The sequence below is a fragment of the Sceloporus undulatus genome, chromosome 1 (genome assembly GCF_019175285.1).
Source record: "Sceloporus undulatus isolate JIND9_A2432 ecotype Alabama chromosome 1, SceUnd_v1.1, whole genome shotgun sequence".
Classification (NCBI taxonomy): Eukaryota; Metazoa; Chordata; class Lepidosauria; order Squamata; family Phrynosomatidae; genus Sceloporus; species Sceloporus undulatus.
The window spans coordinates 180,006,131-180,025,085 of NC_056522.1; the positions used below are offsets into that span (position 1 = coordinate 180,006,131).

An 18,955-nucleotide genomic window follows, 5' to 3' on the forward strand; every position below is an offset into this window, starting at 1 on the left:
TTCATTGCATTTCCTGAAAAAAGGTTTGGTTTGCCCAACCACACAGCTGCTAAAATGAATACATTGTACCTTTATTTATGCCTTTGCCTTGTCCTGAGAGCTCAGACTTGCTAGTGGTCTTCCCATAGACACCTAGATGGCCATGGTATAAAAAAATGTTCAACTATATAGTCCTTCAATCTAATCCAGCATGGCTCTTCTTATGTTCTTAACTGAGTTTTCCAGCCTGTTATAACATTGGACCCCTTCTCATTCTCTGTGATCCCTACCACGTCATCAAAGGAAACCCATTAAACCAATGAAAAACACAGGTAAGCATTCCAAGAAGAGCAATGACATTCTCTAGAACCTTTCATTTAACATTATTTACTCTCCTCCAAGAGCACATTTTCATTTATATTTCCTCAATAAGATGTTCTCAGCAAAACTAATAGGTCTGATCATAGCCAACATTTCAACAGCAATTTACTGGATGTGTAAATTGATGGGATCCCTGCTATCATTAGCTGAGTCAATGAAAGCTCCAGAATTACATTAATCAGATACAATGGTTACTGCAACAGATTCAAGCACCATTCAGTTCCTCTTGTGAAGGCAAAGAAAACTCATCTGTCATTCAAATAAGAAATGAGCAGACACCACAAAAGAAATGATGTCCTTGCCACATTTGCAGCCTACCCTTTCAAGGAGGCTAAAGCTGGGTGAACACTTGAATCCAAGATTAACCAGTGAGACTCATGGATTAAAGTAGATTTGAACCTTAGTCGCCCCAGTCTATGTTCCTGGCTATATTTCCACACTGAAGTTTATACTACTGACCTGTAAAAATCATATGTGTCATATGTCAGTTCTATTAATGTCAATACAGTTAGTGTTTTCCCTAATGGAAGAATGTCATATCATGTCTATTTTAATAAGGAATTCTGTCTCTCTTAATGATTGACCCCCGATCAGTGGGAGACCATGGTGACTGGATGCCATGGTCCCAAGACCAGCTGCTACCATGGTCCGGAATGGACTGCCAGCAAGAAGCAGTTTCCCCCCACTCTTTTTGTGACTGGCTTTGGGCTGCATTAGCCTGCCTTGGTGTGTGTTCCAGGTGATCCGGAGATGAGCATCATCTGCATGCCATGTGACCAGATCGGCCCAAAGGCAGCACTTTGAAGTCGAAGGCTTTCATGGCTGGCATCCATAGTTTTTTGTGGGTTTTTCGGACTATGTGGCCATGTTCTAGCAGAGTTTCTTCCTGATGTTTCGCCAACATCTGTGGATGCCAGCCACAGATGCTGGTGAAATGTCAGGAAGAAACTCTGCTAGAACATGGCCACATAGCCTGAAAACCCCACAAAAAACTGCAGCTCTTTTTGCTCATCTGTTTCAGGCCAGAGTGACCTTGGGCAAATCACACTCTCTCAGACTAAGAGAGGAGCAACGGCACATCTCCCTGGCCAAGAAAACCCTCTGCCATTCCTCACTCAAAAACCCATCACCCTATGATGGAGTTGCCATAAATTAGAGTTAATGTAAAGGCACGTAACAGTGACAACATTTTCTTTCTCTAAGAAATATTTGGAGAAAATGGTCTTTAGCATTTACTTATTTTTATTATGTTTCCCATTATAAGCTATACAACCTTCTATACATATATTTTTACATGTATGTAGAGGTCTTGTAGCACCTTTGAAACTAACTGGGGAAAATAGAAGTTGGCAGCATGAGCTTTTGTAGACTTAAGTCTCCTTCCTAGATGCATTTGAGGAAGTATACTTAAGTCTACAAAAGCTTGAGCTTTTCATTTTTCTTTAAAAAATTAAAATATCATCTTTTACCAAATTTTCACTTTAATCTCATGAAACTATGTATATGTAAATATATATTGTTTGTACATATGATACTGTAATTTAAATGTATAATTTTAATTTTGCTAGTTGTTTATATCACAACTATTACCATTAGATTCAGTGATATATAGGAATTGTGATTTAATGAAATGGTGACAGTCACAATAATGTGGGGAAATGGTATTCTTAGCCTGCTACCATGTTGATGTGCACTAGTAGAAACTCACAGGAGGAAGATTTGAGAATGTTGCACTATGTTTTGGTTGGACACAACTGACAATGAGGAAGTTATTTTGGCTGTAGGTTCTGGGAGTTGTAGTCCAACACATCTTGAGAAGGCTGCTCTACACTCTCATAAATTTAACTGAGAAAGGAGATCAGTTAACTTTCTTTTATCATGTCTTACTCACAATGGGATAAAGGTGCATTTATTTTTTAAATGATTTTATCGTATTCACCCATGGTAGGGTTAATGCATCCCAGATGCAACCCGGATGCCAGTTAGGCTTATTCTGCAGCTTTTCAAGAATGGGATTTTCCTGTTCTTGAAAAGACGCAGGACAAGCCCATCTGGCATCTGGGCTGTAAATGGGATGCATTCGCCTGACCATGGGCAAATGTGATAAAACCAGTTTTAAAAATACATGTGCCTTCATCTTGTGAGGGATAAGTCGCATTAAAAGAGAGTGCACTAATCTCCAAAGTTTCTGTCATCTAATATGACAGCAGAGCTATCAAATATCTTCTCAGAATAGATAAAACATGCCGAGAAACAGAGTAGAGTACAGTGCAACCATTGTGATATAGATAATCAGCATCTTTCCTTTCAGTCTTCAGCCCTCCCCACACTTCCTTCCCACTGAAGTCCCTTTATCTCTGAGCAGACAAGCATAGATAGGATTCTTAGTGCTTGTCTCTCACAAATACTTCCTTCACTCATTTTTCCCTCTCTTCAAACGTTGGTAAACACAAAATCCACAGCTGTTCTCCTCACAATCATTTTTTAAACAGACATCTCTGTCACACTGGGGTATAGCTTCATTATTCCTTCCAGAAGGTCTTTTATCTTGGAGAAGGTTTACCCGACAAAATTACTGGCTTGTGTGTGTGCAGCATGAGATGAAAACCAAACCACGGAATATATTATGCCTTGTATTTGAATGATCAGTTCAGAATGAAAGGTTCCTTTGGAAGAGAAGAAGAATATTTGTAATAATTTCTTAATAGCTGAAGCTCTATCAAGTTGCAGGTTTAGATGGAAAAAATGGTTTCTGTGCCAAACAGTTTTACTGTAGAACAGCCATGGAGAACCTCTTTCCCTGGGCCAACTTCAGCCTACAGGACTTTGTAAACTGGTCCACCAAAGCCTAATATCCTCCTCACACACATATACCCAAGGAACATTGAGGTATGATGAGCTACCCTGATGTTGTGGTTCCTACTACTGTCTCTCTTCCTTCACACATATGGGAATGTATGCATCAGGAGCTGCTAACTTAAGGAATCTGCATCAGTTCAAACTGCTGCTTCCCAACCGTTCTTTCTTGAATAGTGTGGAGGAGTAAAGACTCCAGGGTCCTCAGTATCTCTGCTTTCCGTTCTAATAGTACTCTATCTTTAAAATGGGTCTATGCTTCTTGTGCTGGGAGAAAGGAGGAATCTAGGACAGAGAGGGACAGAGATTAAAGATAGGTGATAGATAAAAATAGATATCTCTTCAAAGGACACTTTCTCGGAAATAACTGCCATCTTCCAGTCCTCCAGACAAAATAACTACAGTACAATAGAAATAATTATTGTTAGATAGTTACCAAGTTGGATTCAGGCTACTAATCTTGGTTTATAAATCGTTAGACAGATTGTATAGGAGCAGGTTATCTGAAAGACAGCTTTCTCCCTGAGAGACCACCTGAGCCTATGTTTGGGTTCCAAGAGACTCTATTCCATTTTATTTTCTTCCACCATGTTTCAGTCATTATACTATTTTTTTATAGTTATCGTTATGTTTAAATTACAACTGAACCATTACAGTATTAAAGCTAATGCCAAATAAAATTTGTTACTCTTTAACTTGGGTAAGTAAGAAAGGATACTAGATTATTTTTGCTGTAAAAGATTTACAAAGCTACCCTCTTGAAAATTTTGAAGAGTTACCAATCCAAAATAATAATAATAACAACAATAATAAATTTTATTTATATACCGCTTTTCCAAAAGATCAAAGTGGTTTACACAGAATTAAAACCAGTTACAAACACATCATAAAAATAGATAAAAACCAGTAACACAGCATACACTATACAAATCTAAAACAATCATTCAATAGGGTGAGGCAGAGAGTTGATGTGCCTCTTGTCTAACTTGATGGAACTAACTAGTAGGCTCTTGAACAGAGCCTCCATGGCTGATCCTATAGGCCAGGCAGGCTAATACAGTTGGAGGTGGTCCTTTAAATAACCCAGTCCTAAACTATTGGTAGCTTTGAAGTATACACCAGCATTTTAAACTGATTTCAGAAAAGTATTGGCAGCCATTGCAACTGATACAGAACTGGTGTTATATTTTCTGATTGTCTAGTTACCCCTCAGCAGCCAAGCTGAACTAGCAGAATCTTCCAAACTATCTTTAAATTCAGCCACATATTTGGATACAACCAAGATATGAGTGACTGTATTAAAGTCCATTTTGCTTTAGACAAGAATGCATATGGAAATACAAGCCACAGACAGTAGAAGGCATTCCTGATAACCAACACCATCTGTCTATGCATAGATAGCGTAGAGCAGCTGTGTGCAAGTATGTCCTCCCAGAACACAATCCTTGGAACTTCTGAACACAAACCCTTTCCACATCTTTCTATATCCTCAACCTTGTGGCTCCTGTTTGATCTCCCTGGTAAAAATTACACTATAGAGGTAAATAGTATTCCTCTCTTATGCACATCTAACTTAGTAGGACATACATGTGAATAAATAGTTCTAGTGCCCATACCCAAGGCAACTGAAGATGCAGTTTGTCCATCAAGAATGCATTATCCTTTCTTTACCATTCTGTGAATCCATTTCCTAAAAACCTTAATGTTCACCTCAAGCATCCCCCCTCTCTTCCTGCCTCTTGCATGCGCCTTCTTCCCTCAGGTTAATGTCATGAAGTGGCCACCCGAGGGAGCAGGGCATGGGAACCCCAAGCTGCACTGTCCCCCCTCTTCTTGGGGCATCTCTACTGCTTCTGCTTTGCCTCTGTCACTGTGTTCCTAACTTGCCACACCCCCATTCTGCCATTTTTGGGTGTCCTAGTCATCCGCAGACTGAACCAACATTTGGGCCACAGTGTGTACAGAAAACCTACACACACGGACACATACCTGCACAAGAACTCCAACCATCACCCAGGACTAAAAAGAAGCACAATTAAAACACTGGTAGACTGGGCAAAACGGATCTGTGAACCCCACTTCTTGGAAGGGCTCTACAGGCTAATGGTTATTCCAACTCAGACATCAGAAGGGCTGCCAGACCCAGAAAAACCCAGAGGAGTGAAGCAAGCAACCACCCAAAGGGAAGGTATTTTTAGCATAATCAAAGGAGTCACAGACGGAATAGGGAAACTGGTGAGGAAACACAACTTCCAAATGGTTTACAAACAACCAAGAAAATCTAACAAATGCTGTGCTCAGCAAAGGACAAGAGAGGCCGTCTCACAGCTGCAGGAGTTTACCGCATACCATGCAGCTGTGGACAAGTCTACATAGGGGCCACCAAACGCAGTGTACAAACACGAATCAAGAAACACGAGAGACACTGCAAACTGAGTCATCCAGAAAAAGCAGCAGTAGCAGAACACATTATAAGCCATCCTGGGCATAAAATACTGTTTGATAACACTGAAATTCTGGACCATGCCAACAACTATCAGGTCCGAATGCACAGGGAAGCCATTGAAATCTATAAACATCTGGATAATTTGAACCAGAAAGGAGAAACCCTTAAAGTGAACAAAGTTTGGCTACCAGTCGTGAAAAATAGCGAAACCAGGACTTAGCAAGTGCAAATGAGAAACTACCCAGGGTCAGGGGCTTTCCCAGCAGACAATGATCACCAGCAGACACTAATCATCTGCATATCTTCCCACCCTGAGACCCTGTCATCAACAACAGAACAATACACAATTTAACATGGGAATCACTCCTCCCTACCCAGGGTCACACACTGTGTGTGTGTGTGTGTGTGTGTGTGTGTGTGTGTGTATCCAACTCTCTTCCATGCCAACATTCTCTGAAGATGCTAGCCACAGATGCTGGTGAAACGTAAGGAAAAAACTTTTCTAGAACATGGCCACATAGCCTGAAAAATCCACAAAAAATTATGCCAAGCACCAATTTAGCATAGGAACAGCTTCCTTGGAACTGGATGAAAAGGTATAATAAAGCTGGGCATCATTAGCATAGGATCCAACTCTGGATACCAGGGTTTGATTCCCTGCTCAGCAACAAAACCTACTGGGCGACCTTGGGAGCATCACATGCTCTCAGCCTCAATGGAAGGCAATGTCAAACCAACACTGAACAAATCTTTCCAAGAAAACTACACGATAGATTCACCTCAGGGTCATTGTAAGTCAGAAATGATTTGAAGGCACACAACAATAGCCGCATTATGGTATCACCTGACCCAAAAATTCAGGACAACCTCTCACACTGGTTTCAGGTAGATGTTAAATAGCATAGGGGGGCAGACTGAATCCTGAGGGACTCCATGGGCCAATAACCAAAAAATCAAGCAGGAATCCCCTAGAAACACCCTCTGAGAGCACCCCTCCAAGAAAGAATGGATCCACTGTAGACCAGTTCCTGCAAGTCTTATCCCAGTGAGGTGACTCAGCATACCAAGGTTGATGGTGCTGAAAGCCAATGATAGGTCCAGCTTAACCAACAGGGACATACTTCCCCTGTTCGGTTTCCTGCATAGGTCATCCATCAAGATGACCAAGGTTGTCTCCATCCCATAACCAGGCCTGAAACCAGACTAAAATGGATCTAGATAATCCACCTCATCCAATAGCCCCTGGAGTTAAGAAACCACTAAAAACTCTAGTAACTTGCCCAAAATCTGAATGTTGGAGACTGGCCTATAGTTTACCCAGTATGGTAGGATCAAGGGAAGTTTTTATTAGGTGAAGTCTTACTACAATCTCCTTCAGGAGGCATTAATCACTTTCCTTACCCACTCAGCCAGTCCTCCTCTGGCCTGTTTAATTAGCCAGGAAGAACAAGAGTCTACATGTGATGCTCTCATCTCTCCAAAGATCCTGTCCATATCCTCAGGCTGCACAAACTGTACATCTCATAACTGAAAGCACATTCACATCAATAGTTTCTCCTTCTACCTTTATTTAGAAGAGCTCATTATACCTCCTGTCACACCTCCAAAGTATACGTGTTGTTTCCAGAGGAAATTTGAAAGGCCAGTTCTAAATGTCACCCATCCTGCACAATATTTCATCTGTGCCATTTCTAATTTTCTTCTCTTGGCTTCGTGTGCCTTTCTTCCCACTCAACAGAAGGTTTCTCATGGGGAGATGTGAAAAGATGTGCTAAATCATGGCAAGCATGACTCCATCCATCCACAGCCTGACTCACTGTAGCAGAAAGTGCTAACCCCCTGTTAAATTGGCATCAAAATCTGAAGGCACATCTGTGAAAATTCATAAAGTTGGCACACAGCTGGACCACTAGTCTTAGATGAGTGGGCACCCCATGCTCTTATGCTCAGATTCAACTGGCACTCATGATAATGGTTAACAGGGTGGTATAGACAAACCCTGCCTCAAATCTCAGCACACACCCTGGCTTTCCCATACTTCTTTCTGAATTTCCAAGGCCATCACCAGGATATGAAAAGGTCTTCTGCTCATGTTTGCTTGAATCTGAGCAGAAGTCACCACCTGACTGGGGGAGGGTCTATGATAAACCAAAGTTCCTAATCATGGGGGAGAATCATAGAATCATAGAGTTGGAAGAGACCACAAGGGCCATCCAGTCCAACCATTCTAATCATGTTCAAATAGAAACACCCTTCAGAATCTGTTGTTCAACATAGCAAGGATGAGAACAGGCAAGATGGGGATGCTTGCAGCAGGGAATGCATGTAGGATCTTCCTCTCACCCCACCCCACCCCACCCCACCCCACCCCACTGCAGCTCTTGCCTCTGCAAGCTGAACAACTACACAAAGCCCCAAATTCACAACAGAGTCTTTTTCCACTTTTTGAGATATTTTTTTCTATCTCCCCTTTAAGTACCACTATTTAGCCTTGAGTTATATTGTAAAGCCTTAATGTAAAGTCAAGTACAGTGCTCCCTCGGGTTACGAAATTAATTCGTTCCGCGGCTAATTTCGTAACCCGAAAAACCTTCGTAACCCGAATTGCCATAGGCGCTAATGGAAAAAAAGCCGCGGCTCTGCCGCGGCTCCATTGAAAACAGCGCCGGGGTTTTTTCGTAACCCGAAAAAACCTTCGTAAGCCGAAACAATAAATCCCTATGGGATTTTTTCGTATCCCGAAAAATTCGTAAGCTGGGTAATTCGTATCCCGGGGTACCACTGTACAACCTTTCTTCTCTCCTGCCCTACACCACCCACTTGCATTTCCCAAATTTAAAAATTGCTCATGTGAATCAGGCAATCTATGTAACAATAAATATATGCACAATTCAGTACAGTTCTTTTGCTGCACATAAAATTCCATCTCTTAATCAAAACAACTCACCCTTTTCAAGGTCAATGGAACTTTGTGCCTCCTTCAGTCTCTATACTAGCATCAGTCTAAAGCAATCATATTTGGCACACCTCTGCTCTTGCTTACAATTACTCAGACACTACTGTGGAAGACTCTTTGTGATGCCTACGTGCCTTAATTCACCAATGAAAATGAAAAGCCTTGCATTATTCTGGGATGAGTCTATCTCTAGACACTCTGTGCTTGGCCTCAAGCCTAACACTGCAAATAGAATGAGACATAGAACATGTCCCCTATTAAAAAGAGGGGGGAAATCACCAGGTTTTGGAACATGTAGTTATGTCCCTCAATTCTGCCATCTCTGTATTCACACTACAAAACCTTATAGAACTATGATGGCGATTCACTTGGTACTTTATGAGTAGGGAAAGAATTGTTTCTTCTGTACTATACACAGTTCAGCTGAAAGATATCTTCTTTCTCTCTCCCCCCCCATCCCCATCTCCATCCCTCATCTTTCAAAAACATATATCTTAAAATATTTCTTCAGTTAAGAGGATGATGGTTTGTCTAATTAAAAGACAGTCAGCTGGACTATAAACTGTCAAGAAGATTCAGTTGTACCAAGGATGTTTCAGAAACACTCATGTTCCAAGATCCTCAAAATTGTGACTGTTAAGGGTGAATTATTATTTAAGTCAGGGCTGCATAAATCAAGGCCCACCAGCTGTTGTTAGATTGCAGGTTCTAGCAGCATTAGACAGCATAGGCAATGATAGGGAACACTGGAGGTTGAGGGCAAACAACATCTTGAAGGCCATGTTGTGCCCTTTCTGGATTTAAGGAACATGAATATATGCTGGGCCCTTCCCTTATGTGGGGATCTGTTCTGGATCCCACCCACCCCCCACCCCCGTGTAATGGAAAAATGCATATGCTTGAGCCCCATTAAAAGTAATAAGGCTCGTGCCTGTGCGGCATGTGTCCCATTACTTCTTCCAGGACATGCCAGGGTTTTCTCCGGAGCAGCTTCCAGCATACGCTGGAAGCCACATAAGGCACACCCACATATGACGCGGGTGCACTGTACAATGGTATCCCACTCTGCAGTTACTGTACTCTGGATCTGTATGGCTATGGTAGGTCTAAGCCTAGGACTGCCTATGTTCAGGGCCTGGCTTTTAGTATCCATTTTTTGTGGATCATCTCCAGGCAGGAGATGAGCATTTAAATTCTCTAGTTTGGGTTGGTTCAGCTTTGGGAAAGAGAAAAGTGCTGCGTGCAAATCTCAAGTTCAGCTAATAGAACACAGTTTGCTACAATTTGTGACACTTAATTCATTTGCTATGGCAATTCACAAAGACTCCCCAAAGAAGGGAGCTATGGATTTAGTTCGTTAGCTTCTTCTTTCCCTTCCAGTTCATATGCCCCCCCTCCACTTTCCTATGCATCCACCTTCTGACTAGAAGCAAACAGACTAGATTAAATGTTCCTTATCCCTTTTCCCTAAAATAGTGAGAAGGAATATTTCCTTCATTTCACCTTGATCTGGGAACAGCTCCTAAGATTTCTGTCTTAACTTTCAAACAGGAAATATATGTTGTCAGTGTGTATGTGTGTGTGTGTGTGTTTGAATGACAAAGTGTGAACAACTGTGGTTGGCTTTTAATGCATAAGATTTGATTACATCATCATGGGGCATCCCTAGATCTCTGGTTTTAGTTCAGAAACTCAGGATCTAAAATGGTCCTGAACAGCCTCAGATTTCTGTAGAGGCCAATGGAATCTATGCAATTGAAGCTATTACAGAAATACCATATTAGAGGCACCCAGCAGGTAACAAACACCATTGACACAAAATGTTAGAGCTTCCACACTCCCTTGGTAACCTCTAATTAATCCATGGAAAGAGGTGACTTCGTCTATGGCTCTGAGCAAACTACAATCCCTTCAAAAGCAAGGACTTTTCTTGAAGTGTGTTGAATATGGGCTACACTTACTGACACTCATTTAGAACAAATACATGAACTGTGGACATGCTTCTATATTTGTATAAAGTCTGTGGGAGTTAGAAGAATGGGTGAAACAAGGCAGTTGCTGGGACCTCAGAAAGAATATGATGGCAGAGGAGGAAGAGAGGAGGGGAGAGGTGTACACAAGATTGAAAAATTTTAATTTACCAAATTAGTAGATATAATGTGATTTCCTAATCCTATTGACATCATAAATTTTAGACAGCATATCTACCCATTCACTCATTCGCTCGTGCAGAGATCTCCTCCCCACTCCCAATACATACATTCGAGATTTCCACACAAGTGAATGAGCGAATGATATTGGGAAGGAGGACTGGGGTGGGGAGCAATAAGTATGAAAGCAACACCTGGATAGGGGGAAAGAAAAGGGAGGGGGTACCCGATCCAACCCCTGCCTGCTGATCTCAAAACACATATACTGCAGCACATACCAGATTTGCCAAACCCATGCAGTCCAATCTCATCCCTGACCTCACACTAATGTTGCTATGGAGCATTGTTCACACACATGAGTAAACATCTGGATTTACTGTTTAAATCCAGAGTAAATCCACACTTTCCCCCCTCTTTGGATTAAACCCTTGAGGTGCTGGAAAGGCCTGGAATTGGTCCAAATCATCCCATATGTCATCTGAACAGCCTGCTGTGAAAATGTGGTCAAGACCGCTTTATTTGGTCCATGTAGCCAAGCCCTTAGGCTGATATCACAAACATTTTCATGCAAGCTCAGGGCTGATTTGCAAACCTCTCTCTCCACTAGCCTCCCAAAATGCTGTTTTGAAGAATATAAAATGAAATTTGGGTAGTGCTTGGTATAAAACAAATGGAAAGGAGTGTAGGTGTGACAGTATAGCTAGGCCTCAGGAGTAAAACTACAATCAACAGAGGGATGGAGTTTGAAGGAGAATCAGGAAGACAGGAAGATGAGCCACGTGTCTGTATGTGGAGAACATAACCAGAGGTAACAACAACATCCCAAATCCATGAAACAGTGATGCCGTTCTTTAGGCCAACAAAAATGCACCAACTACATGTTGTAATCTTTTGTAGTTCCACTGGCTTCTTCATCGAACAAAGGTGTTAAAAATCATACAAAAATACATCTGTGTTACAGAACCCACATGTTTTTATTAAAATGAGAGTTGTGCTTCAAGCGTGAAATACTCCTGATTTAACAAAGATAGTCCCAATTAATAGTCTGCTGTCCCATTTTTGCATCTGCTTTTAAAAAGTTCTGGCTTTCTCTCCTTCTCTCAGTTTCTCATTTTGTCTTCAGCTTTCTTCAGTTACTGCAAACTAAGTTCAAAGTACAAAAGTAGTTTGCACTCAAATAACTCTGGGGGAGGAGAGGCAAGGAGATGAGAGATGGAGCCTTGTCTTTCCCTGTGCTTTTAGACAAAAGCAAACTTCTGCAGCTTCTCCTAGTTTGTGTGTTCTTCCTTTTTTATAACTTGGCAGCTCTCTGATATTGCTTGGCACATACCCCAATTTTCATAGTCTTAGCTTCCTATAAAGGAATAGCCAGAAAAATAATAAATTGTAATTTGGAGAATACTGTTGACTTACATAGTTTGAGGCCAGATCTGGATGAAGATAATCAATCCCTGCAAAAAACAATACAGTAGATAAGCAATGATAAACCGAGCAACAACTGCAATACTAGCAGCATGCTTCAAACAGAGTTGTTTTGAACAGCTGTGAAATGCAGTTATTTTGTAAATAAGCATACCAAAAGAAACAATATTGGCCATAGAGCTTGTTGCCAGTTAAATCCAAGCTGTCAATCCTTGGCTTTTGCATTACACAGGAACAAAATCTACTATTGAATGTTCCAGGCCAGGTCTTACAAGCTAAGTTCTGAAGTGTGTTCAAAAGCAGAGAGACAAAGTTAAGGGGGCGAGATGTAGAACCTTTTTTTAGCTACCCCAAAGGTTGTAAATGTACAAGCTTACATACTAAACAATTTCAACAAAGCCAGAGGCTCTAAAATATATAATGTTGGGATGGCTAAAGGTCTTAGGTCAAAAAACTTCATGTCAAAATCATTATATAGCTGAGATCCTTAGGCTATATACAGCAGTAGCACTGATGCTTCTCCACCCTAGAGGTCCCACATAAAATCTAATGCAATTTCTAATGTCGTAACTGTTCTTCTACTGTGAAGATATCTCTACTTTTCACATTCAAGTCAGCTTCTCCTTCTCTTTCCCCCACTAACCACTGAGGATTCCCAATATTTGATCCCTGCAGCTGTCAGCCACGGCTGCCACAACCACAAATTTCTCCACTTCACAGGCTCACTTGGAAAGGTGTGAATATGCCTTTAGTGCTCATGTGTACCAGAGTTTCTTTCGGCTCTATCTATGCTCATTTTCTGGAACTAGAGAGTCAGGAGTGGCCTTGCCATTCAGCAGAGTGAGTTGGATTCCTCAGGAAGATGTTGAGGATGAGGAAATAGTGAGGAGTTAGAGAGGTCTATGCCTTGCAAATGGTCCTGTGATTCCTAAATTAGCTTGTGTTCTGAGAAGGATGGTGTTTAATTGTCAGTATTGAAGTAAGATCCAACTGAGCGGTTTCCATCTTGTCTTCACCTTTAGATGGTAAAATGTATTGGAGTGGCCCTGTGGAAGGCACATGGACAGTGTGACCATTCGTCATCACAAGTCTGTACTGCAAAACAGACCTTCAAGAAATTTCTTTAGCAGGGAAGAGGACAATTGCATTACAATGGTTGTTCAAAGAAAGCTTGCATTTCCTCTTTTTGCCTCATGGAATGGTCATGGGCACCTTTTTTTTTTTTTTTTTTGGATAAGGTTCTATTTAAAGAAAAGTTACAATCCAAAATTTTATTTGGAGCTACATAATACTGAGATACAACTGTTATGGTAGAAATGTTAAACTTTTTTTAAAAAGCAAACTGGACTTGTTAGGTGCATAGGTATTCACTTTCCTGAGTCAATATCTTTGGCAGCAATTACAGCTGAGAATCTTCTTGGGTAAATTAATGTCAGCTTTGCACATCTGGATCCATTCTTCTGGGTAAGGTTGGTCCAGCAATGTCAGGTGGGATGGGGACTGTTGGTGAACAGCCAATTGAAATCCTACCACTTGCCAGCAATGGATTTCTTTTTTCCACTCTTCCATAAATTCCACCTTTAGGTGTGTTCCCACTATGATTTAAAGCAAATCATTGATTGGGTTATATGACCATCATTCCCATTTGAAATTGGTTCTGATCCTACTTTGATCGATTTCTGTCACAATAAAATGAGGCAAATGCAAAAACCCAGTTTTTCCAGACACTAGTTTCCTAGTGGTTCTTTTGAAAAGAATCGATTCCAAAGCATGTTCAACAAGGGGGAACAACAAATCTGAATTGCATCATTCTGGAGGGGAGGGACTAATAACAAAAGGGTATTTATTTGCCATCCCTCCTCAGTTTTTGGCATCCCCCCCCCAGCGCTAGAAGTAGTTGCAAAACTAATGAATCAAATCTTCTATCAATTATATATATATCCAGGCTGCCTGCGCTGCCACTTGCATCTCTGATGATGCAGAGATGATTGACATGCATTTTGAAGCTGTGCAAACTAGTGGGGATGACAATGATGCCAAAAAAGAAGTGATTACAACAGGTTAAGGAAAAGATTCGCTTTCATAGCAGGAATGGCGGAACTTTTGGAACTGATTTACCAACACAGTGCGAAGGCAAATCGGAAACCAGTTTAAATGTAAGTGGGAATGTGTCCTTTGTGGAGCACTCAAGTGACAGTTTCTCCTATCTCAGCTGAGGATCCCTCCAGCTCCTTTAGAGTTATCACTGGCCTCTTGGTTGCTTATATGATTAATGTTGTCTTTACTTGGTGTTGGGAGCTGAATCTTTCAGCTTACCAGCCATGATGAATACGGACAGGTTTCCTGCCATTGATTTCCTTACTTATAACATATTATGTGGTAGTGGTAGAGATAATGGGATGTGTAGTCATAAGGTAATCAGTAAGGCTGATGCTCATATTCCTTTGGTGGTTAATGACCAAGGTAAAAAGGGAGGAAAGACTATGACTGGAGATCCAAGATCAGTCCCATGAAAACAGATGGTTTGGGGTGAAAAGAGGGATGATCATCTGAAAAAGGAGGAGAAGACGATCATGAGAAAGAGGAGGAAAGGAAACTATTTAGGTTTATGGGTGAATGGAGTGTTTGCCCACTCAACATTTAAATTATGATATGCTTTAATTATACTGTATTAACAGTGGATTTTTAGTCCTGAAAATGCACATCTGTGGTGAACATCTATAGTTTTATGAATAAATCTTTTCTGTTTTTACTATTGAAAGCCTAGATTTCTGAACTTAAGTGTTCCTGTACATGATACCTGGCCATTGTGTTTTGATGGATGGTGTTCTCTGGGCACAGCTGTGGCTGAGCTATATTATTTACATCTTGTAAGAATGGGTTTAGGAGTGCTCCCGGGAGGGCTCATAGTTTGGATATTTTGGATAATCCAACCCTGATAGGTGCCTCAACTCAACTTTATTCCAGATTTGTCTTGATAGTTCCTTGATTTTCATGATTCTATTTGTTTAGATATCCTTTCTAACAAACTCCTGGCTGAGATCATATGGCACTGAAAGTGCCCTCAGGTGGATTCTATTCAAATCCTTCATGAAACCTCTGGAGGTTTGCACCAGAGCATACTTGGGCTTAGCACACTAAAGGAGATGAATACTTAAGCAATCAACTAGTGCCAGCTTTTGTTTGCACACATTTTCGTTAGTTTTTCACAGTGAAATAATGCCAAGTGCAATAACGCAAAGTTAATCCACAGTTAAAGTGGAGGAAACCAGCAGCTTTTCAAATTCAGAATTTGAAGGGGGAAATGGTCAAGAGGATAATTTCCATGCATTATTCCAACTGCCTATGTGATTTCAGCTTTCTGTTCACATATCTCAATTTGCCAGCACTAAGGTATGTGTGGTGATAGTAGGGACTGCAATGAAAGAAAGAAGGAAAAGAAAGGACATTAGTCAGTGGCTGTTGGATCTGGTGAAAACCCTCTGTTGGCTGGAATTTGGCTAGAGACATCAATCACTTTGAGAGAAATGGCTGTGTAGTGCCTGAGTTTGTGATGCTTCTATCGTAGTGTCAATAGACGTAGAATGTGAACTCATGTTATTTTGCCACCTGAGATACATAATCCCCCAAGCTAGCTGTAAAAACAGTTTGTTGCACTTTCATGACAGCATTGAAAGCAATGCCTCGCCCTGTTTAATAGTTGGTCTCAACCTGGAAAAACGTGTTATGTTTTCTACATTGTATAAAAGCTCTTAACAGGATTTTGAGGCCTCAGGTTCCAAAAAGCCCAAGGTTCTTCTGTGGTTCCTGTGACTGACTGATTCTCTCTCTCTCTCTCACACACACACACCAGAAGTCCTCCAATTTAAAACGAACACTGTATTGTCTGCAGCTAAATAACTGTCAATACCCCATTTTAGAACACTGTTCTTTCACAACAGCTGTAATTATATTAGCCACAACTGCAGTACTGAAGACTGCAAGTCTACAAAGTAATACATTAACAAGATTTTAGACAGCCAGACTCAAGCTGACCAGAACAGTGACAGAACAAAAGAGATGCTTTAGAATGACACAACTGATGGAATAAAAAGCCAATACCACCCCGGTGACATAACTGTAGCTAGTGGGGCAGAATTCTGCAGAAGATTCTCATTTCACAGTTTCTGTTTCATTTCTTTGTTTTAATTATCATCCAAAGTCATATGGCTTCTCACCACAGCATTTTTGATAGATCCAGATGAAAAATCAGTATCTCTTGAAGACTATGTGAATCTTTGGCTATGATGAAAGTTAACTTTTAAAAATAGGGCATTTATTATTTCTTTTTGTAAGGTCACTTATTTCAGCCTAGTATTGGTTGTCAGGGTATAAGAGAGAAGAAAGCAGGAAGCCAGCTGTTAGAAACATAGATTCTCATTTTCATAACTTATTATAAAATCAGCACTTTGCATAAGTCAGATTCCTTATTTAAAAATCCCAGGGCTATGCTTTCATTTTTATAGAGCAGTTCGACCGATCTTGAAAACTGGCAGTCTATTGGGCAATTCTGGTCACCACTTGGCTGATCATTCCTCTTTACCCGCAGACACACACAGTAGGTGGACAGGTAGATTTGCATGTTGCCAGTTCTACTCCAGAAAAGGGCAGGCTACCAAGTATATCTGTCACTCTGAGCCACCTTGAATCTTTTCCCGGTCGCAGCAGGCACCAAAAACTTGTGCAGAGCTGTTAAGAATCTCAGTTCTCAATTGAAGTAAATGGAAGAGTGCTTCATGGAAGCAGAAGCAACAGCATTTGCTGCCATGCTTAGCTTGGCTCCTGGGGAGTCCAACTATTAGTCAATAGCCTTTGGACCAATCTGGAGGCACTGGACTACTACAGGGATGTAACCAAGGGGGGGGGAGTTCTTGGGGTCTGGACCCCCCTTTCCATCAGAAAAATGAATGATGTGTGCTGCTGCACCGCTGCACCCAAGCCCCATTATAATGGTGGCACTTAGTCTGAACCCCCCGCCCCTTCCTAAAATCCTGGCTATGTCCCTGACTACTACTCTGAAGATCAGGGTTCAATTCTCAGCCATGGAAACCCACTGGGTGACCGTGGGTGAGTCACACACTTAGCTCCAGAAAATCGAATAATAGGCTAGCCTTAAGGTTGTCATACATCAGAAATTACTTGAAGGCATACAACAACAACCACCACCAGGTATGTGCGTCAAACTCTCTCAAAATGCATATTTAAAACTTATCTTTTCCTCTCAATCTTCCTTTTCTCAAGCACATTGAAATCGATGTATATGCACATGTATGAACTCCCATGACATCTGGGGAAGAAAAAAATCTGTGCGATAGCCAACTGCCATTCTACACACTAGTTTGAAAAGTGTGGGCCAGGCCGTTTCCTATCAAGATAATATTCTTCAAGCATCTACACCTTTTGTGGGGAGGGTTTCAGTCAGTGATGGACTGAGAAATTAGAAGACCAATGTTCATACTTGAAATAAATGGAGGGAGTTCCAGAGCTGTCATTTTCAGGATTTTGGCTGGCCATTTTGTGTATTGTTTTAAATCAGTGGTTTGTTGATTAGTAGGCATACGTAATTGGTTCTAGTTAACATTTTGCCTGCTCCCTCCCACCACCTTCAAACCCCTTCAAGGGTTATATAGACAGAGTTTGGGCCTAGATAGTCTCAGATGTGCTCAGTCACTATGGGCTCAGATGTGCTCAGTCACCACATGGCAGAATTAAAGCAGTTTGATGCCACTTTAACTGCCATGACTCTGTCCTAGAGAATCCTAGGATAGAGTCATGGCAATTAAAGTTGTGTCAAATTCCTTTAATTCTGCCATGTAGATATATCCTAAGTATTGTAACAACTTATTCTGTGTCCCCCCCAAAGATGTCGGAGAGCGATAATTAAAGCACAAATGACTGGTGCTATAGGTAGACAAGTGCCATCATTTCTTATATGATAATATAGACAGGTCTCTGAGGTTCCAGTACAGTTACTTTGATACTTAGCTTTATCACTTGGCTGAAGAGCTTACAGTGTAAATTTGAAATTTCATCAAATGTGAACTGAGGCATATATTTTACAATATGTCTCCTGTTCCAAATATTTTGTTGAAAAATTGAAAGTGATTTCCTAATATATATTTTTTCTAATTCCTCCATGTTTCATCCTTCTATGTTATTACTGTATAACAGTTATAATCTATGTAACATAATCTTTTCTGTGGAACTGAAACTGAACTTCTATCCTGTTCAGTTCTGTTAGGCACTTTCTAAATGTGCAAAACAAGCTGACAGCTAATGAGTGTGAACTAGAAAAACTCTACTCCTGGCTCATTTAACGGAATCATAAATATCCATGGACTGTACCCTAGAGGAACTTTCTGTGGATGATTTCTTATTAAAAATTATTGCTGAATATCTTACAGAGTTCTCATTAAAGCCTCAGTGTTTTAGAAAGGGTGAGTCACCATATTAAGCTTTAATTTAAATTGCGTTTCTCTTGTTACTGAAGGGGGGATTTACACAGATGCTTAGTTTTCACTTACCATCATCCATAATTCCTATAGTCACTCCTTTTCCCGTGTAACCCAACTCCCAGGCTTCTGCCACATTCAAATCGAGTCCAGGAGTCCCATCTGCTTGCCCAGTGTTGATCTAGTGCATCAAATTACAAACAAAAAGCATAAGAGATTTATTTGCTTGGCACAAAGCAGAATGTTTACATCCACTGAGATTCCACTTGATTCA

At 40.9% G+C, this 18,955-nt stretch overlaps 1 protein-coding gene across 1 annotated transcript in view; it reads right to left on the reverse strand.

Annotated features, from left to right (window-relative positions):
* Positions 1-18,955, reverse strand: part of PCSK2 (proprotein convertase subtilisin/kexin type 2) — a 136,010-nt gene that overhangs the window by 39,520 nt on the left and 77,535 nt on the right. Inside the window, exons 4-5 of the mRNA XM_042446790.1 lie at positions 18,754-18,862; positions 12,182-12,219 (exon numbers count right to left, since the gene is read on the reverse strand). Coding sequence (XP_042302724.1) covers positions 12,182-12,219; positions 18,754-18,862 — 147 coding nt within the window. The remainder of the gene's footprint in view (positions 1-12,181; positions 12,220-18,753; positions 18,863-18,955) is intronic.